General features: G+C 43.8%; 1 protein-coding gene across 1 annotated transcript in view; it reads left to right on the forward strand.

Moving 5' to 3' along the window:
* The window catches only part of LOC115134073 (tetraspanin-9), a 139780-nt gene that overhangs the window by 83629 nt on the left and 31363 nt on the right, over positions 1-24788 (forward strand). Inside the window, exon 2 of the mRNA XM_029667661.2 lies at positions 21396-21587. Coding sequence (XP_029523521.1) covers positions 21396-21587 — 192 coding nt within the window. The remainder of the gene's footprint in view (positions 1-21395; positions 21588-24788) is intronic.

Below are 24788 nucleotides of genomic sequence, written 5' to 3' on the forward strand. Positions count from 1 at the left end.
GACTCTCTGGTGCCCCGAATTAAACTTTAAGCAGGTGCTACTGCTTTTTAATCTCATACTCTGCATCTGTCTCACTTTTTAAGTATTTTTCATGTTTATTCTCATCCCCGAGAGCACTGTGCTGTTCTCGAAATTGCCCTACTGAATTATTTAGTGGGAAGTTTACTGTACCATACTCAACCTAGGACGGTGGAGCAGAGTAGCAACCCAGGAACACACCAAGGAGATAGTGTACAGTACATAGGATGTGTTTTACTGTAAAGCAGAGAGAAAGGCTTCCTGAATGTAATAAGGACCAGCAGGCAGCAGTCATTGGTTGTGTTTGTTTGTAGTGCCTGCTGGGTGTTGCAAAACAATAGTCATGTAGATCGAGACGGGGCTATAAATGCTGTATATTTGTTTGTGCCAAAGTATAGTTTAGACAGACTCGAGTCCAATCAATATTGAGCGCACACGCGCACACACACAGTATGATGGTGCCCTCCAATTTCATCTGAGCTGCAGAAGAGATTCTTCTGTATTGTTCAGCGTCAGAACAGTTTTCTGAACATAACTCTCTCTTTCTATATATATATATATATATATATATATATATATATATATATATATATATATATATATATACGTGGACTTTGAACCAGACAGCGAGGTGAGAAGCTGTGGGTCATTATATTCACTCTGTACTTCACTTGTACTTGTAAGTCGCTCTGGATAAGAGCGTCTGCTAAATGACTTAAATGTAAATGTAAATGATAAAATAGTTTCTACCCACTGGGCACAGACATCAGTTCAATGTTTAGTTCACGTGTATTCAACGTGAAATCATTCAAAATGTCACCATGTCATTAGATTTAGGTTAAAAGTTTAGTCAAACAAAATATGAAATGCGCTTATGTTGATTACTTTTGCAAATCCAATCAGTTTACCACATTGATTTAACGCCATTACATTGATTTCTTTGGTTGAAATGATGTGGAAACAACGTTGATTCAACCAGTGCTTGCCCAGTGGGGCTCCTGTTCGAGACATCTACCTGGGATATTGTATGGCTCACACTCACAGACTACGCTCCGGTATGAGAAAACCGTACAAGAATCCACTGACAATACTCAAGCTGTTATGTTGTACATGAAAAGAACAGAAAGGCCCATACTCCGTATGCTTATTATACTACCTTTAATGGCAACGTTACGATCCGAACAGGATCTTCATCGGATCACACAGAAGTGTACACATTATTATAAGCCCAGCACCTGGGTTTTTAAAGGATGTAAGTGTATGATCATAACCAATGTTATGTTGAACAGCCAAAACTACGTCAAACATAGATTCATCTGTCTGTTGGTTTCTGCTGGGTAATGAGGGCAACAAGAGAGCATACTGCCCCTCTCCCCGATCGTTCCAATTTAACACATAATCAAGTAAGACGTTCTGTATAATGACGACTGTGATTTCATTAGTATTTGATGAGAGCCAAGCAAGAGGAATACATTTTTAAGCATAAGGGATGTTATTTTTAAATAAAATGTATTTAACCAGGCAAGTCAGTTAAGAACAAATTCTTATTTACAATGAGGGCCTACTCCAGCTAGGCCCAGACAACACTGGGCCAATTGTGTGATGGCCTATGGGACTCCCAATCACAGCCGGATGTGATGCAGCCTGGATTCGAACCAGGGACTGCAGTGACGTCGCTTGCACTGAGATGCAGTGCCTTAGAATGCTGCGCCACTGCTATTCTCATCACTCTGTTTTGCTTAAGTCCCCCAAAATATTGTATTCATCATAGAAACTACATTTCCCTATATTTATTCATAACTTTTCATCTAAAAAGATGGCAGCTTTTGCCAAGCTGTATGAGTCAAGACTAGACTTGTGCACAGTTAACTTGACATCCAGGCTGAAAAGGTTGGTTCTGGAAAGATGACTGGTATATATGATCCTTTTGATTTACGATGGATTTCATGAGAAATACATTTTCCCATTTATTTTAGACTAACGTTATTTAGAGTCATGATTCAGTACGGAAAGGAAATTATAGAATTTCTTGTGTAATTTGTAAGTTTAATTTGTTCAGTCATTTCAGATATTTTCCTATGTCAAAAGTACATTTCCTGAACTTGTCCATGTGCCTATAGTATGGCCATATGCCACAATCTCCAAGCAGCATTGTAGGCCTGTATCATGGGTCGGCAACAGGCTGCCAGCTCTAAAAAGCGTCCTGAGAGTGATTTTCTTTAACCAGGAATTCAGCAAACAAATCGTTTAGTTTAGGAAATCTGTTCCCAAATATTCCCACAAATAAAAGAAGAGACAAGTGATCGTGCTTTTACACCTGCATTGTTTGCTGTTTGGGGTTTTAGGCTGGGTTTCTGTACAGCACTTTGTATCAGAAAAGGGCTATATTATTTTTTGATTTGAAAATGTAATCAATCAAATTTTTTTGGGCTAGTTGTGGTGAATTTGGAGTGTACAAATTATAATTAAGTCGCCCCACCCTCGTTTAATCTAAGGTGTTAGACATTGTCTGTCTTCATTACAGTATCCAGGGTTATTTCATTGTAAAATCAATGAGAGCTAACTGCCCTTTTAAAGGTGGGCAATCATGTTTGCTGCTAAAAATATGTTTTTTCCAATGAAGTGAAGAATTGAGTGGCTGGGAATGATAAAGGGATAATGGAGCACTAATTCTCAGAACCAAAACAGTTAGGGGGCTTTGTCACCAGTCTGTAATGTTAGAGGTATACTTTAACAAAACACACTTTCACTGAACCATTACACTCCTGAAGAGTTTTGTGTCCAGAATGGATGACTTCTGAGCTGGCCAGGTCAGTCATCAGTTTCAGCCTCTGTGTTGCAAAATTATGTTGTCAAGCCAATAAACAGGTTGAGGTGAGCGAGTAGTTTGGAGGGTCAGTTTCACACACACTCACACACACACACACATGTTTTGTTCTTCTATCCTCATGGGAACCTAAAATTGATTTCCATTCAAAATCCTATTTTCCCTAGCCGTTACCCTAACCTGTAACCCTAATGCTAAACCTAACCACTAACCCCTTACCCTAACCTAATTGTAACCAAAACTCTAAATCTAACTTTCAAGCTTAAAGAGATACTTCGGGATTTGGGCCATCAGGCCCTTTATCTACTTCCCCAGTCAGATGAACTAGTGAATACCATTGTTATGTTTCTTTGTCCAGTATGAAGGAAGTTAGAGGTAGTTTCATGCGTCAATGCTAGCTAGTGTTAACACAATGACTCGAAGTCTAGGGTTTTTTACTAGCATGCTAGAAGATACCCATAGACTTTGTCATTGTGCTAACGCTAGTTAGCAATTGTGCTAGTGTTAGTTCAAACTGCAAATACAAATGGTATCCACAAGTTCATCTGACTTTGGGGAAGTAGATCAAGGGCGCCATTGCCAAAATCACATAAAATCCCTTTAAAATAGCCTTTGTCCTCATGTGGATGTGGGAAATGTACCCACTAGGGAGAATCTTTCTTGTTGAACTATTCTTGTGAGGACTTTTGGGGATTTTAGGTACCCACAAGGATAGAAGAACCAACCCACACACACACCAAACCCCTTCAGAAATCAACCCCTGATCAACCTCCATTGTAATATCAAGAGCCCAAAAAAAGAGCTGAAGCAGTTTTATTTAACAAAAGCCATCAAAGCCATCATTCCGGGTTGTTTGCGGCTGTGACCTCAGAGAGAGAGTGTGAAAAGTTCAACTCCTCCCGCCCACACTCGCCAGTCTCAGGCCCTCTCCAAGTCACGTCCCTCCTGCTTGGCCTGCTTGCACCACTGAGGGGGAAGATTGAAGTGGCGTCCTGCGTAGCGTGACTCTCCATGTCACTGAGCAGGTTGCTGATAAAACACCCAGACAGTGTCATGAGAAGTGCTGCTCTCGCTTCCTCTCTTCTTCTTTTTGCTCTTCTCCTCCTCGCTCTCTCCCCCTCTCTCCCTCCCTCGCTCTCCTCCCTCTCTCCATCCTCTCTTTCTCTTCTCTCAACTGGTGAATTTGTCTCTACAGTTTAACTTACCCTGACCTTGAGCATTGAGAAGGACCCACACAGCAGGGCTCCCATTTATCCAGTCAAATAGAGCGCTCTCTCATGTCCTCCAGTCAAATAGAGCTCTCTATCATGTCCTCCAGTCATATAGCGCCCTCTCTCATGTCCTCCAGTCAAATAGAGCTCTCTCTCATGTCCTCCAGTCAAATAGAGCTCTCTATCATGTCCTCCAGTCATATAGCGCCCTCTCTCATGTCCTCCAGTCATGTAGAGCTCTCTATCATGTCCTCCAGTCATATAGCGCCCTCTCTCATGTCCTCCAGTCAAATAGAGCTCTCTATCATGTCCTCCAGTCATATAGCGCCCTCTCTCATGTCCTACAGTCAAATAGAGCTCTCTATCATGTCCTCCAGTCATATAGCTTCCTCTCTCATGTCCTCCAGTCAAATAGAGCTCTCTATCATGTCCTCCAGTCAAATAGAGCTCTCTATCATGTCCTTCAGTCAAATAGAGCTCTCTATCATGTCCTCCAGTCATATAGCTTCCTCTCTCATGTCCTCCAGTCATATAGAGCGCTCTCTCATGTCCTCCAGTCAAATAGAGCTCTCTATCATGTCCTCCAGTCATATAGCGCCCTCTCTCATGTCCTCCAGTCAAATAGAGCTCTCTATCATGTCCTCCAGTCATATAGAGCGCTCTCTCATGTCCTCCAGTCAAATAGAGCTCTCTATCATGTCCTCCAGTCATATAGCGCCCTCTCTCATGTCCTCCAGTCAAATAGAGCTCTCTATCATGTCCTCCAGTCATATAGCTTCCTCTCTCATGTCCTCCAGTCAAATAGAGCTCTCTATCATGTCCTCCAGTCATATAGCGCCCTCTCTCATGTCCTCCAGTCAGTCAAATAGAGCTCTCTATCATGTCCTCCAGTCATATAGCTTCCTCTATCATGTCCTCCAGTCAAATAGCGCCCTCTCTCATGTCCTCCAGTCATATAGAGCGCTCTCTCATGTCCTCCAGTCATATAGAGCTCTCTATCATGTCCTTAAGTCATATAGCGCCCTCTCTCATGTCCTCCAGTCATATAGCGCCCTCTCTCATGTCCTCCAGTCATATAGCACCCTCTCTCATGTCCTCCAGTCAAATTGAGCTCTCTATCATGTCCTCCAGTCATATAGAGCTCTCTATCATGTCCTTAAGTCATTTGCGCCCTCTCTCATGTCCTCCAGTCATATAGCACCCTCTCTCATGTCCTCCAGTCATATAGCGCCCTCTCTCATGTCCTCCAGTCATATAGCTTCCTCTCTCATGTCCTCCAGTCAAATAGAGCTCTCTATCATGTCCTCCAGTCAAATAGAGCTCTCTATCATGTCCTCCAGTCATATAGCTTCCTCTCTCATGTCCTCCAGTCATATAGAGCGCTCTCTCATGTCCTCCAGTCAAATAGAGCTCTCTATCATGTCCTCCAGTCATATAGCTTCCTCTCTCATGTCCTCCAGTCAAATAGAGCTCTCTATCATGTCCTCCAGTCATATAGCTTCCTCTCTCATGTCCTCCAGTCAAATAGAGCTCTCTATCATGTCCTCCAGTCATATAGCGCCCTCTCTCATGTCCTCCAGTCAAATAGAGCTCTCTATCATGTCCTCCAGTCATATAGCTTCCTCTATCATGTCCTCCAGTCAAATAGCGCCCTCTCTCATGTCCTCCAGTCATATAGAGCGCTCTCTCATGTCCTCCAGTCAAATAGAGCTCTCTCTCATGTCCTCCAGTCATATAGAGCGGTCTCTCATGTCCTCCAGTCATATAGAGCGCTCTCTCATGTCCTCCAGTCAAATAGAGCTCTCTCTCATGTCCTCCAGTCATATAGCGCCCTCTCTCATGTCCTCCAGTCAAATAGAGCTCTCTCTCATGTCCTCCAGTCAAATAGAGCTCTCTATCATGTCCTCCAGTCTTTTCCCAAAAGCTAATAAGGTTATTGCTTCGGTCCTCTCTCACAAAAGCCACAACACTGACAGCCAGCTAGTAACCAATGCCATTTGGACTTTTGACTTGGGAATAACTCAATCTAGTCTTAAAGGGCTAAAGGAATAGGTACAGTAGTCTAGTCACAAATTTAAAACAAGCCTGGTCTTCATTCAGCCTTTATCTCCTTGGTACCCTCGTAGGACCCTTTTCATCCAGCTGAACCTTGAAACTCAATGTCCTCTTTCTATCATCTCCCCAAATTTCTAAGTTACTGTATATTCGATGTTAAGAGCTGTAGACTTGTATTGACTTGGATCTTTTCTTTTGATGTATTCCAGGGATTGTGTACTACAGCCCTTTAACCAAAAAATAGAATGTTCCTAGCCATTCTGAAATCTGGAGGTCCTTCACTTCTACGGTTCGATAAACTGCATCTCTCCCTAACCCCTACACTCTCCCACCTCAGGCAGCAACGTCATGTAGAGTAACTTAAAGGTATCTCGAGAAATATGTTTTATTGTAACATACACCAGATCGGTGCAGTGAAATGTGTTATTTTACATGGTCAGCCATAGCAGTACAGCACCCTTGGAGCAAATTAGGGTTAAGTACCTTGTTAAGGGCACAAGAACAGATTTTTTTACCTTGTCGGCCCGCATATTTGAACCAGCGACCTTTCAGTTACTGGCCTATATATATGTGTGCAGTATATACTGTATGTACAGCCCTACAGTATATATACATTGAGCTCCAAAAGTATTGGGACAGTGACACATTTTTTTGTTATTTTGGCTCTGTATTCCAGCACTTTGGATTTGAAATAATACAATATCTATGAGGGTAAAGTGCAGACTGTCAGCTTTCATTTGAGGGTATTTTCATCCTTATCGGGTGAACCAATTAGAAATTACAGCACTTAAATTACAGTCCACCCATTTTAGGGGACCAAAAGCATTGGGACAAATTCACTTACACAGTGCATTTGGAAAGTATTCAGACACCTTGACTTTTTCCACATGTTGTTATTTATACATTTTTTTAACCTTTATTTAACCAGGCAAGTCAGTTAAGAACAAATTCTTATTTTCAATGACAGCCTAGGAACAGTGGGTTAACTGCCTGTTCAGGGGCAGAAAGACAGATTTGTACCTTGTCAGCTCGGGGGTTTGAACTTGCAGCCTTCCGGTTACTAGTCCAACGCTCTAACCACTAGGCTAACCACCCTGCCACCCCTACAATGGATTACATTTACATGCTTTGTCATCAATCTACACACAATACCCCATAAGGACAAAGCAAAAAAAAAAAAAGCCATTATTTTGTCCATTAAATAACATCAAATTGATCTGAAATACAGTGTAGACATTGTTAATATAGTGAATGACTATTGTAGCTGGAAATGGCAGATTTTTTATGGAATATTGTTACGGTTTTCTTCCGTCGAAGGAGAGGCAGACCAAACTGCAGCATGGTTATTTCGATACATCTTTAATAAAGATAATAACGAACAATACGAACAATACAATCACTAAACGTAACGTGCAAAACCGAAACATCTGATGCAAACTAACACAGAGACAGGAACAATCACCCACGAAACACTCAAAGACTATCGCTGCCTAAATATGGTTCCCAATCAGAGACAACGATAAACACCTGCCTCTGATTGAGAACCACTCCAGGCAACCATAGACTTACCTCGACAACTCTACTATACCACAATCCCATAACCTACAAAAACCCCAAGACAAAACACACCACATAAATAACCCATGTCACACCCTGGCCTGACCAAAATAATAAAGAAAACACAAAATACTTAGACCAGGGCGTGTCAAATATCTACAGAGGCCCATTATCAGCAACCATCACTCCTGTGTTGCAATGGCACGTTGTGTTAGTTAATCCAAGTTTATCATTTTAAAAGGCTAATTGATCATTATAAAACCATTTTGAAATTATGTTAGCACAGCTGAAAATTGTTGTCCTGATTAAAGAAGCAATAAAACTGGCCTTCTTTAGACTAGTTGAGTATCTGAATCATCAGAATTTGTGGGTTCGATTACAGGCACAAAATGGCCAGAAACAAAGACCTTTTTTCTGAAACTCGTCAGTCTATTCTTGTTCTGAGAAATGAAGGCTATTCAATGCGAGAAATTGCCAAGAAACTGAAGATCTCGTACAACGCTGTGTACTACTCCCTTCACAGATCAGTGCAAACTGGCTCTAACCAGAATAGAAAGGTGAGTGGGAGGCCCCGGTGCACAACTGAGCAAGAGGACAAGTACATTAGAGTGTCTAGTTTGAGAAACAGACGCCTCACAAGTTCTCAACTGGCAGCTTCATTAAATAGTACCAGCAAACACCCGTCTCAACGTCAACAGTGAAGAGGCGACTCCGGGATGCTGCCCTTCTAGGCAGAGTTCCTCTGTCCAGTGTCTGTTATTTTGCCCATCGTAAACTTTTCTTTTTATTGGCCAGTCTGAGATCTGGCTTTTTCTTTGCAACTCTGTCTAGAAGGGCAGCATCTCGCCTCTTCATTGTTGACGTTGAGACGAGTGTTTTGAGGGTACTATTTAATGAAGCTGCCAAAAACAAGGACATTTCTAAGTGACCCCAAACTTTTGAACGGTAGTGTATAATACATTTTTTTTAAACACGGAAATATAACATTTACATAACTATTCAGACCCTTCAGAGTACTTTGTTGATGCATCTTTGTCAGTGATTGCAGCCTAGAGTGTTTTGGGGTATAATGCTACAAGCTTGGCACACCTTTATGTTCGATCGGGTTAAAGCCCGGGCCCTGTCTCGGCCACTCAATAACATTCAGAGACTTGTCCCGAAGCCACTCCTGCGTTTTCTTGGCTGTGTGCTTAGAGTCATTATCCCCAGTCTGAAGACCTGAACGCTCTAGAGCAGGTTTTCATCAAGGATCTCTCTCTGTACTTTTCTCCGTTCTTTCAGATCTTTCCCTCGATCCTGACTAGCCTCCTAGTGCTTGCCACTGAAAACTTCCCCACAGCATGATGCTGCCACCACCATGCTTCACCAAGTTCAACCTTGGTTTCATCAGACCAGAGAATCTTGTTTCTCATGGTCTGAGAATCCTTCAGGTGCCTTTTGGCAAACTCCAAGCGGGGTGTCATATGCCTGACTTATGTCTGGCCACTCTACAGTAAAGGCCTGATTGATGGAGTGTTGCAGAGTATCTCTGGAGCTCTGTCAGAGTCACCATCGGGTTCTTGGTTCTCTCCCTGACCAAGGCCCTTCTCCCCCGATTTCTCAGTTTTGTGGAAAAGTCAAGGGGTCTGAATATTTTCAGAATGCAATGTATGTATGTGTATTCAACTAGTCAAATGATTAGTATTTGGTCCCACATTCATAGCACGTAAGGATTACGTCAAGCTTGTGACTCTACACATTTGTTGGATGCATTTGTTGTTTGTTTTGGTTGTGTTTCAGATTATTTTGTGCCCAAAATAAATTAATGGTAAATATTATATTGTGTCATTTTGGAGTCACTTTTATTGTAAATAAGAATAGAATATGTTTCTTAACACTTCTACATTATTATTTTATATTATTTTATTTAACTAGGCAAGTCAGTTAAGAACAAATTCTTATTTACAATGACGGCCTACCAAAAGGCAAAAAGGCCTCCTGCGGGGTGGGGATGGGAGAGACAACATAACACTACATAAAGAGAGACCTAAGACAACAACATAGCATGGCAGCAACACACCATTACAAGAACATGGTAGCAACACAACATGGCAGCGGCACAACATGGTAGCAGCACAAAAAAAATGGTACAAACATTATTGGGCATAGACAACAGCACAAAGGGCAAGAAGGTAGAGACAAAAATACATCACGCAAAGCAGCCACAACTGTTAGTAAGTGTCCATGATTGAGTCTTTGAATGAAGAGATAAATGTGGATGCTACCATGATTACGGGTAGTCCTGAATAAATTGTGAATAATGATAGTGATAAAGTTACAGATGCACAAATATCATACCCTCAAGACATTTTTTGGGGGGTGTATGATATATGTAACTTACTCACAATTTGTTACTGTCCCAATACCTTTGGAGCTCACTGTATGTACAGTATGCCAATGCTATACATATTTGAATGTTATGATGCACTAAAAGCTTGTTAACACATCCCCATCAGCCAGTAAAAACTTTTAACACATCCCCATCAGCCAGTAAAAACTTTTAACACATCCCCATCAGCCAGTAAAAACTTTTAACACATCCCCATCAGCCAGTAAAAACTTTTAACACATCCCCATCAGCCAGTAAAAACTTTTAACACATCCCCATCAGCCAGTAAAAGCTTGTTAACACATCCCCATCAGCCAGTAAAAACTTTTAACACATCCCCATCAGCCAGTAAAAGCTTGTTAACACATCCCCATCAGCCAGTAAAAGCTTGTTAACACATCCCCATCAGCCAGTAAAAACTTTTAACACATCCCCATCAGCCAGTAAAAACTTGTTAACACATCCCCATCAGCCAGTAAAAGCTTGTTAACGCTGGCTGAGAAGTAGTAAAAAGCAGCGTACCGCCCCCACACACTCCCAGCATTGGCTTAATGGGAGAGACTGTGTCGCTGCAAGGGCGCGCACAGGGAGCCAGGGGATTGTGGGAGCTAAGACAGAATGTCAGAGCCCAACGCGCCCCTCTCTCTCTCTCTCCGCCCCGTTCGATGCAAAGTTAATTACTGCAGGATTTGCCATGCGGCAAAGGGAGGCAGCCAGAACCAAAATACCCAACACATTACTTTCATCTCAACATTAAACTATGCTTTTGTCTTATATGGCTCCCTATTCCCACATAGTTAGCCTCGACTCCAGGCTTTTCCCTCTCCCACCAGTTTAATGAGAAACAAGACTTGGAAGTATGGTAATGCAGGACTACTACCACATAACTTTAGGGAATGTGGAACCATGTGGGATGAAGATCTAACTATTTCACATGTGGAAGGACATTTGGTCCATCATTTTCATGTGGCTTTTAACTACTGTACACTCGTGTGCATTATGTCTGTTTTATGACCGCTCTGAGTTATTCAGTATCTTGAGATCCTACAGTAAAATAATAAGAGATCCATTGGTTAAAGAATGGGGATGGCCGCCATTCAATGTGGCCTGACCAATAATTGTTCTATTTTGTGTGCTGTTTTGAGCTGTTTTAATTTTTTGGGGACATAATGTTTACACCATCGTTTCCTATGACCGAAAAGAGCTTCTGGACATCAGAGGTTGACAAGCCGGATGCCTGACGAGACTGCATCAGCAAGTGGATAATCCGCCTTTACCCTTTTTCTACTGGTGAACGTGGAATCACGGAAGAATAAACTGTATGCGCTCCGTTCGAGACTATCCTACTGACGGGACAATAAAAACTGTAATATCGTGGCTGAACAAGGACATGGATAATATACAGTTAGCTGGATGTTTACATGCAGCGGCAAGATAGAACAGCAGCCTCCGGTAAGATCGGGGGGTGGTGTGTGTCTCTTTGTCAACAACAGCTAGTGGAAGTCTCAAGGTTTTGGTTGCCTAAGGTTGCCTAGGTTTTGGTTGCCTGGAGACCCTCATGATGGGGCGGCAGGTAGCCTAGTGGTTAGAGTGTTGGACTAGTAACTGAAAGGTTGCAAGATCAAATCTCTGAGCTGACAAGGTAACCATCTGTCATTCTGTAAAAACCTGACTGTTCCTAGGCTCTCATTGAAAATAAGAATTTGTTTTTAACTGACTTGTCTCGTTAAATAAAGATGAAAAAATAAGCTGTAGACCACACTTTTTTCCAAAATAGTTTTTATCTATATTCTTTGTAGCTGTCAATTTGCCAGCACAAACCGATCCTGGCACTAAGACCACACTCAACGAGCTGTATAAGGCCATAGGCAAACAAGAAAATGCACATCCAGAGGCTCCTAATGGCCAGGAACTTTAATGCAGGAAGACTGAAATTTCTACCAGTATGTTATGTGCAGCTAGAGAAAATAACCTCTTGATCACCTTTACTCCACGCACAGCACAGGAGGTGGTTGCACCTTAATTGGGCGGAACGGGCTCGTAGTAATGACTGGAGTGGAATAGGTGGAATGGTATCAAATACATCAAACATATAGTTTCCAGGTGTTTGATGCCATTTCATTTGATCCGTTCCAGACGTTATTATGAGCCGTTCTCCCCTCAGCAGCCTCCACTGACACAGAGACACGTACAAAGGTCTCCCTCACCCTCCATTTGGCAAATCTGACCATAACTCTATCCTCCTGATTCCTGCTTAGAAGCTAAAATTCTACAAGTACCAGTACGCTCAATACGGAAGTGGTCCGATGAAGCGAATTCTAAATTACAGGGCTGTTTCACTAGCACAGACTGGAATTATGTTCCGAGATTCATCCGATGGCATTGAGGAGTATACAACATCAGTCACCGGCTTCATTAATAAGTGCATTGACGACGTCGTACCCACAGTAACCGTATGTACATATCCCAACCAGAAACCATGGATTACAGGCAACATCCGCACTGAGCTACATCCGCCCTAAGCTAAAGGCTAGAGCTCTTGCTTTCAAGAAATGGAACACTAATCCGAACGCTTAAAAGAATTCCCTCTACGCCCTCCGACAACCTTCAACAGGCAAAGTGTCAATACAGGACTAAGATCAAATCCTAATACACCGGCTCTGACGCTCGTCGAATGTGGCAGGGCTTGCAAACTATCATCGATTACAAAGATAAACCCAGCCGCAAGCTGCCCAGTAACACAAGCCTGCATGAGAGAACCAGCTGTTCCGGACGACGGTGTGATCACGCTCTCCATAGCCAGTGTGAGTAAGACCTTTAAACAGATTAACATTCACAAGGCCGCAGGGCCAGACGGATTACCAGGACACGTACTCCGAGCATGCGCTGAGCAGCTGTGTCTTCACTGACATTTTCAACCTCTCCCTGACCTAGTCTGTAATACCTACATATTTCAAGCAGACCACCGTAGTCCCTGTACCCAATAACGCCAAGGTACCCTTCCTAAATGACTACCGCCCCGTAGCCATGGAATACTTTTAAAGGCTGGTCATGGCTCACATCAACACCATCAACACTCCAATTTGCATACTGCCCCAACAGATTCACAGATGATGCAATCTCTATTGCACTCCACACTGCCCTTTCCCACCTGAACAAAAGGAACACCTACATGAGAATGCTGCTCATTGACTGCAGCTCAGTGTTTAACACCATAGTTCCCTCCAAGCTCATCACGAAGCTAAGGACCCTGAGACTAAACACATTCCTCTACAACTGGATCCTGAACTTCCTGACGTGCCACCCTTAGGTGGTGAGGGTAGGCAACAACACACCGCTGGCCATGCTGACACTCAACACGGGGGCCCATCAGGGGTGCGTGCTTAGTCCCCTCCTGTACTCCCTGTTCACCCATGACTGCGTGGCCAGGCACGACTCCAAAACCATCATTAAGTTTGCAGACGACATGACGGTGGTAGGCCTGATCACAGATGACAATGAGACAACCTGTAGGGAGGAGGTCAGAGATCCGGCAGTGTGGTGCCAGGACAACAACTCAACGTGAGCAAGACAAAGGAGCTGATTGTGTGCTTCAAGTGAAAGCGGGCCGAGCACACCCCTATTTGGTTAAGGGCTCGTAAGTAAGCTTTTCATGGTAAGGTCTACTACACCTCTTGTATTCGGCACATGTGTCAAATCAAATTTGATTTGATCCACACAGATGGGATGTGAAAAAAAGCCTATCTCAGTAGGCAGGCTTGAGGTCAGTCGCGACCATCGAAGGTCAAACGACCAATCACTCTCTACTCTGGGCTTCCCTACATAACATCTGTTCACGTTTGACATTAGGGCTGGTAGTAGTGGTATTGTGAGACAGAGATTACACAGACAGAGATCAGACAGATTGGGTGGGGGCTGGATGGCTTCACAGTCACTTACAGCAGACACCCTTGGACGCGTTCGTGCATTACTCACAATCAACTAGGCACAGGATCCTACCTCCACCTGGACTGGCTAACGTCTCTGCGCTCCATCTTCGTAAATACAGCCTGTCTGCCCTCATAATGTACCTAGTACCGCCACTACATGTCCTTGCAATGAACCCTCTCCCTCAACAGCAACTGTGGCCATAGAGAGAGAATAATTAGAACGGAAAAAAGCATGCTTTACTCCTATAGGTACACTCAATATGGCCGCCTCTCCACCCATCACAGACCCATTGACATGAAAGGGAAAGCCTTGAAAGGGAACGTTTTAGTTATTCTATTGCTATGGCAGTGGCCTCATGAGCTGGGAAATCTATCTTCATATCCACTCAGCATAAAGACATACGTGACCTTTCACAGCATTTCTAGTTGACATTTTCATTTTCTATGTTTAATCGGGGACTCCTGGTTCACTCCTCCCAGAGAGTGGTTGGTTATGTATTATTAAGATGATTACATTTACATTGTAGTCATTTAGCAGATGCTCTTATCCAGAGTGACAATTATACTGTAGCATTCTTGAGGCCCCGTACTGAGCTGATGCTCCCTTGATCTAATGCAATTCAAACAAACAACTCCTGGGTCGGTCTCTCTCTTTGTTAGCCACACAGAAGTTAGTTGTTTGTTTTACTGCTGTTTTTCTGAGGGAAGGAGCAAATGCTCCCTGTGTCCCTTTGAATAGGATGCCCATCGGGTGGCCAATCTTATCTTCCGCTCCGGAGGGATCGAACGCTGTACTTCGCTGAGGCTTCATGGACTCATCTCTTGCTCCATCCTTTAACCTTCACAGGGGCTCTCCTTTTTGTTTGTTATGATAGAGGGTCTAATTTTAGTCAGGCAGTCGGGATCGGGCCCCTGGCAACACATTCTCTGTGGTAGAATCTCAGTACATTCAACTCGGCAACCTTTTGTTGCCAAGGGACTGAGGTACTTATTACAGGAGTGTTTTCCATCCATTTCAGGTCTTAAAAGGTTATGCAGACCCCCTGTAGCCCCCATGTATATGTGAAGCGATATAATCTCCCGTCGACTCTAGCCTACACAAACACAGGCCACACAGCCCTCACAATGGAGATGTCAAGGGTTAATTCGGGTGATCCCCCACTCAACAGAAGGCCACTGGGTGGGGGGGGTTGACGACCTGGACTCAGGTTTATATATCCATGGTTCCAGACCCCGTAGGAATCATTAGGATTGAGATGTCTCTTGACACCACCATCAGTAGCAGACAGAAGTTTACCCCTCTGGCCGGCCCCTCTTGACACAGCCCTCACATAACCATCACACAGCCCTCCCAGACCCCACTCCCACTCATATACACCAGCAGTGTGGAAGACGCTTACTTTAACTCAGACACTTGTTTCTTTCTTACTGTAAAGTAAAGTCACACTTTCGTGGGGCTCTTAGATGAGGGTGTCGATGATGTTGAGAGAGGCTGACAGAGCCATTAGTCATCTCTGGATGTAAGCCGGCTTTAAGTGCTCAGTGCTTAGAGGTATTAAAGGCGCTATTTGTCAGTCCAATTAACCAACTCATTTAGCTTGTGGGTACGTGTGATTAATTATTTATTGTGTCCAGGTTTGCCTGCGTTCCTGTGGTGGGTTGCAGATTTCCAGGTTGGTTAGTGTACAGTACACAGCTCCATATATTGCTGACAGGCGTTAATGTGTTGGAAAGCACTGGTGTGATCACAAGGAAGGAGGGAGTGTCCTCTGCAAACAAGGAAGTTTTCAGACAACACAACAGTAGTGAGCTTGATTACCAACAACGACGAGACAGCCTACAGGGAGGAAGTGAGCTCACTCGGAGTATGGTGTCAGGAAAACAACCTCGCACTCAACATTAACAAAACAAAGGAGATGATCTTGGACTTCAGGAAACAGCAGAGGGAGCCCCCCCCCCCCCCCCCCTATCCACATCGAAGGGTCAGCAGTGGAGAAGGTGGAAAGTTTTAAGTTCCTCGGCGTACACATCACAGACAAACTGAAATGGTCCACCCACACAGACAGTGTGGTGAAGAAGGCGCAACAGGAGGCTTTTGGCTTTTCACCCAAAACCCTGACAAACTTTTACAGATGCACAATCGAGAGCATCCTGTCGGGCTGTATCACAGCCTGGTAAGGCAACTGCACCGCCCTCAACCATAAGGCTCTCCAGAGGGTGGTGCGGTCTGCACAATGCATCGCTGGAGGCAAACTACCTACCCTCCATGAGACCTAAAGCACCCGATGTCAAGTCCAAAAACATCATCAAGGACAACAACCAACCGAGCCACTGCCTGTTCACACCGCTACCATCCAGAAGGCGAGGTCAATACAGGTGCATCAAAGCTGGAACCGAGAGACTGAAAAACAGCTTCTATCTCAAGGCCATCAGACTGCTAAACAGCCATCACTAACTCAGAGAGGCTGCTGCCTACATTGAGACCCAATCACTGGCCACTTTAATAAATGGATTACTAGTCACTTTAAACAATGCCACTTTAATAATGTTTACATATCTTACATTACTCATATCATATGTATATACTGTATTTTATACCATCTATTGTTGTTGGGAAATTGTTAGATTACTTGTTAGATATTACTGCACTGTGTAGAATTTCGCTACACTCGCATTAACATCTGCATGTGACTGATTTGATTTGAGGGAAAGGATGGAGGGAGGAGTGGCGGTGCTATGATTTACCACGGCGTCTAACCATATTTCAACTTGTTGTGATTTCTTATTCACGACATGATTGCATGGGATATTTCATTCCATTAGGCAGAGGGAAAATGTCACTACTTACCTCTCCGCTTACATTTCACTGGCGGGCTGCAGCGCATCACTGTTTGCTAACATCACAGTATCAGGCTGTGTCTCATCACGGTCACCTAATAATCCCCAGTTTACAATTGGCTCATTCATCCCCCTCCTCTCCCCTGTAACTATTCGCCAGGTTGTTGCTGCAAATGAGAATGTGTTCTCAGTCAACTTACCTGGTAAAATAATGGATAAATAAAATAAAACATTTGCGATGCATCCCAGCGTCTGTCCGGTCTGCGTTTATCACTAGAGCCAAGGCAACTTTAATGCAGGGAAACTTAAATCAGTTCTACCAAATTTCTTTCAACATGTTAAATGTGCAACCAGAGGGGAAAAGATTTCTAGATCACCTGTACTCCACACACAGAGACGCGTGCAAAGCTCTCCCTCGCACTCCATTTGGTAAATCCAACCACAACTCTATCCTCCTGATCCCTGCTTACAATAAAAAATTTAAGCAGGAAGCACCAGTGACTCGGTCTATAAAAAAGTGGTCAGATGAAGCAGATGCTAAACTACAGGACTGTTTTGCTGACACAGACTGGAACATGTTCCGTGATTTTTCCGATGGCACTGAGGAGTACAACACATCATTCACTGGCTTTATCAATAAGTGCATTGAGGACGTCGTCCCCACAGTAACTGTACGTACATACCCCAACCAGAAGCCATGGATTACAGGCAACATTCGCACTGAGCTAAAGGGTAGAGCTGACGCTTTCAAAGTGTGGGACTTACAGGAAATCCCACTATGCCCTGCGATGAACCATCAAACAGGCAAAACATCAATATAGGGCTAAGATTGAATCATACAACACCGGCTCTGACGCTCGTCTTATGTGGCAGGGCTGGCAAACTATTACAGACTACAAAGGGAAGCACAGCCGCGAGCTGCCCAGTGACATGAGCCTACCAGACGAGCTAAATCACTTCTATGCTCGCTTCGAGGCAGGCAGCACTGAGGCATGCATGAGAGCATCAGTTGTTCTAGACAACTGTGTGATCACGCTCTCCGTAGCCGATGTGAGTAAGACCTTTTAAACAGGTCAACATACACAAGGCTGCAGGGCCAGGCGGATTACCAGGACGTGTGCTCCGGGCATGTGCTGACCTTATTGGCAGGTGTCTTCACTGACATTTTCAACATGTCCCTGATTGAGTCTGGAATACCAACATGTTTCAAGCAGACCACCATAGTCCCTGTGCCCAAGAACTCAAAGGCAACCTGCCTAAATGACTACAGACCCGTAGCACTCACGTCAGTAGCCATGAAGTCCTTTGAAAGGCTAGTAATGGCTCACATCAACACCATTATCCCAGAAACCCTAGACCAACTCCAATTTGCATACCACTATAACAGATCCACAGATGATGCAATCTCTATTGCACTCCACACTGCCCTTTCCAACCTGTACAAAAGGAACACTTATGTGAGAATGCTTTTCATTGACTACAGCTCAGCGTTCAACACCATAGTACCCTCAAAGCTCATCACTAAGCTAAAGATCCTGGGACTAAACACCTCCCTCTGCAACTGGATCCTGGACTTCCTGACGGGCCGCCCCCAGGTGGTGAGGTGGTGAGGGTAGGTAGCAACACATCCTCACCACTGGAGACCCCCAGGGTTGCATGCTCAGTCCCCTCCTGTACTCCTTGTTCACCCACGACTGCATGGCCAGGCACGACTCCAACACCATCATTAAGTTTGCAGACGACACAACAGTGGTAGGCCTGATCACCGACAACGACGAGACAGCCTATTGGCCGGGTGATACCAGAATAACAACCTATCCCTAAACGTGACCAAGACTAAGGAGATGATTGTGGACTACAGGAAAAGGAGGACCGAGCACGCCCCCATTCTCATCGGCGGGGCTGTAGTGTAGCAGGTTGAGAGCTTCAAGTTCCTGGGTGTCCAGTCAAGTTCCAGTCAGTCTCTGTAGGGGCAGAGGGGCAGTGTATTGAGGAGGAACTCAAACTCAAATTTAGACCTGGGACACCATTATCATTCATTATCAGGTAGAACAGAGAACCAGCAGTCTCCGGACCTCGTAGGGTAAGAGTTGAATACCCCTGCCCTACAGTGTTATGAACCTAGACTGCATTGTGTGTGTCTGTGTGTGTGTGTTTGTGGTGGGGGGCGGGTTGGAGTCGTGTGAGTGCTGGTGGGTAGAGGGGGCGGGTTGGTGTCATGTGGGTGGGTAGAGGGGTGTGGGTTGGTGTCATGTGGGTGTGGGTGGGTAGAGGGGGGCAGGTTGGTGCCATGTGGGTGTGGGTGGGTAGAGGGGGGCATGTTGGTGTCATGTGGGTGTGGGTGGGTAGAGGGGGGCAGGTTGGTGTCATATGGGTGCCGGTGTGTTATTCTGTGTTTGTTCTATGCCAGTAAGCTGCTCAGACTGGCGGAACGCATTTCTGCTCCTAATCATTGGTAGAGCTCTTATTGTCTTAACAGAATCAGTTAATATGCTGTAATGGGTGTAAATGCTCTTGATTAGTTGTTCTCTCCTCCCCTGATGCGTAGAGGGTAGTCAGCCTACTGCTACAGCCTTTCTGGGGATATCTATATGCTCACTTACCTTGGATTTATACTTTGTGAAGACTATGAAAATACATAATGAATATATATTTTTTCATTATTTGTGAATATTAGGGATGCAACGGTACAGTGGGCCCACGGTTCGGGATGTATCACGGTTTGTGGGTCACGGTAACTGTACCGTAACGGTACCGTACGGTAACGGCACTTGTATGACTCTCATACAGGGGACGAGTTTGCAACACGTAGCTCTTCATCTCCCAAACCAGTACATAGTGAACCATCACAGTGAGGTAGCTTCCAGTACATAGTGAACCATCACAGTGAGGTAGCTTCCAGTACATAGTGAACCATCACAGTGAGGTAGCTTCCAGTACATAGTGAACCATCACAGTGAGGTAGCTTCCAGTACATAGTGAACCATCAGTGAGGTAGCTTCCAGTACATAGTGAACCATCACAGTGAGGTAGCTTCCAGTACATAGTGAACTGTCACAGTGAGGTAGCTTCCAGTACATAGTGAACCGTCACAGTGAGGTAGCTTCCAGTACATAGTGAACCGTCACAGTGAGGTAGCTTCCAGTACATAGTGAACCGTCACAGTGAGGTAGCTTCCAGTACATAGTGAACCGTCACAGTGAGGTAGCTTCCAGTACATAGTGAACCATCACAGTGAGGTAGCTTTTTTAAAATAAAAAATATATTTTTAACCAAGCAAGTCAGTTTTAAGAACAAATTCTTATTTACAAAGACAGCCTAGCTGCCTAACTGCCTTGTTCAGGGGCAGAACGACAGGTTTTTACCTTGTCAGCTCGGGGAATCAATCTAGCAACCTTTCGGTTACTGGCCCAATGCTCTAACCACTAGGCTACCTGCCACCCCGTTTGAGTTGCTCTGGATGTCCAACTATCAGTGGAGAGAGCTAGATGTTGTGTCTGCGTCAATATGTTTTAAATTTCTCTCCATGATGTTTCATAGAGTTTGGGAATTACTTTTCCGCTGAAATGTGTGCGGGAGGGGACATTGTAACACGGTCACATTGTTTCATCAGGTGATGAAATCCTGAATCAGTAACCACCGAATAGGGCTGCAAATGTTTGGCTATGAATACTCCCAATGCTTTCGTTATTTCTTTGTTTTTCTGAATTTGTAGCAAATTGTTGTTGGAAGGCAACGGCGAGAGATTGTTGTGTTTTGGCTAACGAGTGGACTCTCCTTGCTCCAGCTGCAAGGGATACGGCCAGGTGATGGCCACATAATTGACACATCATGTAAGAATTGTTTCCACTTGAGTAGCTGATGGTGACAAAGCAATGCTTGCAGACTGTACTTTGTTTGTTTATGGTCTTCTTATCCTCGTCATCGTATTGACCGTTGAATCCAAAATGTTCCCACACAGCAGATTTGAAAGACGGTGGTGCCTCTTCAAATTTGCTTCACTCTGTCTCGCGATCGCTCGCCATTGTCAGGTTGGAGCTGAGAGAATATTTGTTTTTAGTTGTCCTTTTCTTCATGGGGCCCTTTTAGGGGGATTTCCTACTGAGAAGTCATTGCAAATCGTCCATAGGTTGTTTAAGGGGAGGGGGTTGTGGTCACTGCAGTTGCTACATTTTGAGACATTGCTGTGGAGTAAAGTTTGTCAGCCCGCAGAAGCCCCGTAACGGCCTGGGGCCCCAAGCAGTTGCCTGCATTGCCTGTTCACAAGCTGCGCGTTTGGTTCTGTGGATCTAAATGTACAACTTGTGTGTAGTGTGCAGCACAATAAGCAAGTTTTGGAAATTATAGGAAAATTACAGGCATATCATAATTCCGCGGTTCACGTGTGCGTATTGAACCGTAGAGGGCGTACCGAACGGTTCGACAACATACTGTGTACCATTGCATCCCTTGTGAATATGCATGCTCATTTCAGTACTGCAAAGAAACTATAAGCCTCTTGTTTTCTGCCAACTCCAATTAATTCAGAACAGACATGTCTCTTTGATGATTCTATTTTAAACCTCTCTTACCTGGTATCTCTTGCTTTGCAGTTGTGTGGCTGTGGGCTGCTGGGCGTTGGCATCTGGCTGTCTGTGTCCCAGGGCAGCTTTGCCACCTTCTCACCCTCCTTCCCGTCGCTCTCCGCTGCCAACCTGGTCATCGCGATCGGCGCCATCGTCATGGTGACCGGCTTCCTGGGCTGCCTGGGAGCCATCAAGGAGAACAAGTGCCTGCTTCTGAGTGTGAGTTAAGAACTGGCCTGCCCACGCACGCAGACATACAAACACACACGCACATTTATACAACTCTGTCTTTCTGTCTTTCTTCTCTCCCTCTATCTATTTCTCTCTCTACCCCAGTCCCACACACACACACACAAACACACACACACCAGCCTTCAGTAGAGCAGTCAGGCTAACGAGCTCAACGGGGGAGATGAATCCTCAGTAAAAACCTTGGGGGCTCACAGATAAAATTAGACCCGAGTGCCAGGCACTGCGGGAGTCTCCCATTCCTCCATGGCCATGGTCACAGCCTGATTGAAAGAATTGTCAGTGTGAGGCCCTTTGTCACATGCTGTCACATGCTTGAGTTATGTAGATTAGACATTCATTGTATTGGTAAAAATAATTATTTATTTTATTTATTTAATTATTTAATACAAAGAATACTCTTGTTTGTCTAGACTCATGTTGTTCCCGGAGAACTGTTAACTTAAGAGTTGTATCTCAAGTGTTATTTAAGTAGCAAAGTTTGAAAAGATAACGCACGAGTAGGTTTACATAACTGAATGCAAAACTTTTTATATCAACTTGAAAATGAGACGAGTTGGAATTTCAAACACCTCCAATCCCTTGGAGCAGCTATCTCAAACATCAGTTAAAAGCATATTGAATATTCCGCATCAGCAAATCACTACGTCTGCACTATGTGCTTTAACAATTTTGTATAGCATGAAGCGAGAGAGAGAAAGAGAGAGCGAGCGAGACGGACAGAGAGCGAGACAGAAATAGAGAGAAGGAAAGAGAGAAAGACAGAAATAGAGAGAAGGAAAGAGAGAGAGACAAAAATAGAGATAAAAAATAGAAAGAGAGAGGGAGGGCCTGGATCTTTGCCAGAACACCACAGTTATAAATAATGAACTCTGGTGTAAAAGCTTCATAACACATCACTGTAATATGTAACTTTTTGGGCAACCCTGACCAAATTCACATAGAAATGTACAGTTGAAGTCGGAAGTTGACATACACCTCAGCCAAATACATTTAAACTCAGTTTTTCACAATTCCTGACATTTAATCATAGTAAGAATTCCCTGTCTTAGGTCAGTTAGGATCACCACTTTATTTTAAGAATGTGAAATGTCAGAATAATAGTAGAGAGAGTGATTTATTTCAGCTTTTATTTCTTTCATCACATTCCCAGTGGGTCAGAAGTTTACATACACTCAATTAGTATTTGGAAGCATTGCCTTTAAATTGTTTAACTTGGGTCAAACGTTTTGAGTAGCCTTCCACAAGCTTCCCACAATAAGTTGGGTGAATTTTGGCCCATTCCTCCTGACAGAGCTGGTGTAACTGAGTCAGGTTTGTTGGCATCCTTGCTCACACACAATGTTTCAGTTCTGCCCACAAATTTTCTATAGGATTGAGGTCAGGGCTTTGTGATGGCCACTCCAATACCTTGGCCTTGTTGTCCTTAAGCCATTTTGCCACAACTTTGGAAGTATGCTTGGGGTCATTGTCCATTTGGAAGACCCATTGCAACCAAGCTTTAACTTCCTGACTGTCTTGAGATGTTGCTTCAATATATCCACATAATTTTCCTGCCTCATGATGCGATCTGTTTTGTGAAGTGTACCAGTCCCTCCTGCAGCAAAACACCCCCCAAAAATAATGCTGCCACCCCCATGCTTCATGGTTGGGATGGTGTTCTTCAGCTTGCAAGCCTCCCCCTTTTTCCTCCAAACATAACGATGGTCATTATGGCCAAACAGTTCTATTTTTGTTTCATCAGACCAGAGGACATTTCTCCAAAAAGTACGATCTTTGTCCCCATGTGCAGTTGCAAACCGAAGTCTGGCTTTTTTATGGCAGTTTTCGAGCAGTGGCTTCTTCCTTGCTGAGCGGCCTTTCAGTTTATGTCGATATAGGACTCGTTTTACTGTGGATATAGATACTTTTCTACCCGTTTCCTCCAGCATATTCACAAGGTCCTTTGCTGTTGTTCTGAAATTGATTTGCACTTTTCGCACCAAAGTACGTTCATCTCTAGAAAACACATCTCCTTCCTGAGCGGTATGAAGTCTGCGTGGTCCCATGGTGTTTATACTGGCATACTATTGTTTGTACAGATGAACGTGGTACCTTCAGGCGTTTGGAAATTGCTCCCAAGTATGAACCAGACTTGTGGAGGTCTACAATCAGGTCTTGGCTGATTTCTTTTGATTTTCCCATGATGTCAAGCAAAGAGGCTCTGAGTTTGAAGGTAGGCCTTGAAATACATCCACAGCTACACCTCCAATTGACTCAAATGATGTCAATTAGCCTATCAGAAGCTTCTAAAGCCGTGACATAATTTTCGGGAATTCTCCAAGCAGTTTAAAGGCACAGTCAACTCAGTGTATGTAAACCCCTGACCCACTGGAATTGTGATACAGTGAATTATAAGTGAAATAATCAGTCTGTAAACAATTGTTGTAAAAATGACTTGTGTCATGCAGAAAGTAGATGTCCTAACCGACTTGCCCAAACTATAGTTTGTTAAGAAGACATTTTTGGAGTGGTTGAAAAATGAGTATATGTAAGTGTATGTAAACTTCCTGTAAATTAAAGATCTGTCATTCTCATTGAAAGCAAGTCTAAGAAGCAGGTGATCTGTTCTATGTGTGCTATTTCCTTGCTTTCCGGTTTTACATTTGAGTTGTTTTGTTGATGGTCTTATCCAGAGCGACTTACAGCAGTGAGTGCATACATTTGAATTCATACTGGTCCCCCGTGAGAGTCAAACCCACATCCCTGGCATTGCAAGTGCCACGATCTACCAGATGAGCCACACAGGTCTTCAATTTTGTTTTTGCATTTTTTACTTTTGGTTTTGTGCACCAGCTTCAAACAGCTGAAAACACAGTATTTTTGGTTATGGAAAATATATTTTACTGTGATTTAGATGGTACAATGATTGTCTACACACTATACTTGTTTTGCCACATAAACTGAAATTAGGCAAACTATTAGAATTTTAGCAACCAGTAATTGGCACAGTAATTTCTGCATCATGCATCTTTAAGCCGTATCATATTGAGCCAATGAGTATTTCATGCATCTGCATTGCTTGCTGTTTGGGGTTTTAGGCTGGGTTTCTGTATAGCACATTGTGACATCTGCTGATGTAAAAATGGCTTTATAAATGAATTTGATTGATTGCTATTCGCCCAAACCTTC

This window comes from Oncorhynchus nerka, linkage group LG9a, assembly GCF_034236695.1.
Source record: "Oncorhynchus nerka isolate Pitt River linkage group LG9a, Oner_Uvic_2.0, whole genome shotgun sequence".
Taxonomy (NCBI): Eukaryota; Metazoa; Chordata; class Actinopteri; order Salmoniformes; family Salmonidae; genus Oncorhynchus; species Oncorhynchus nerka.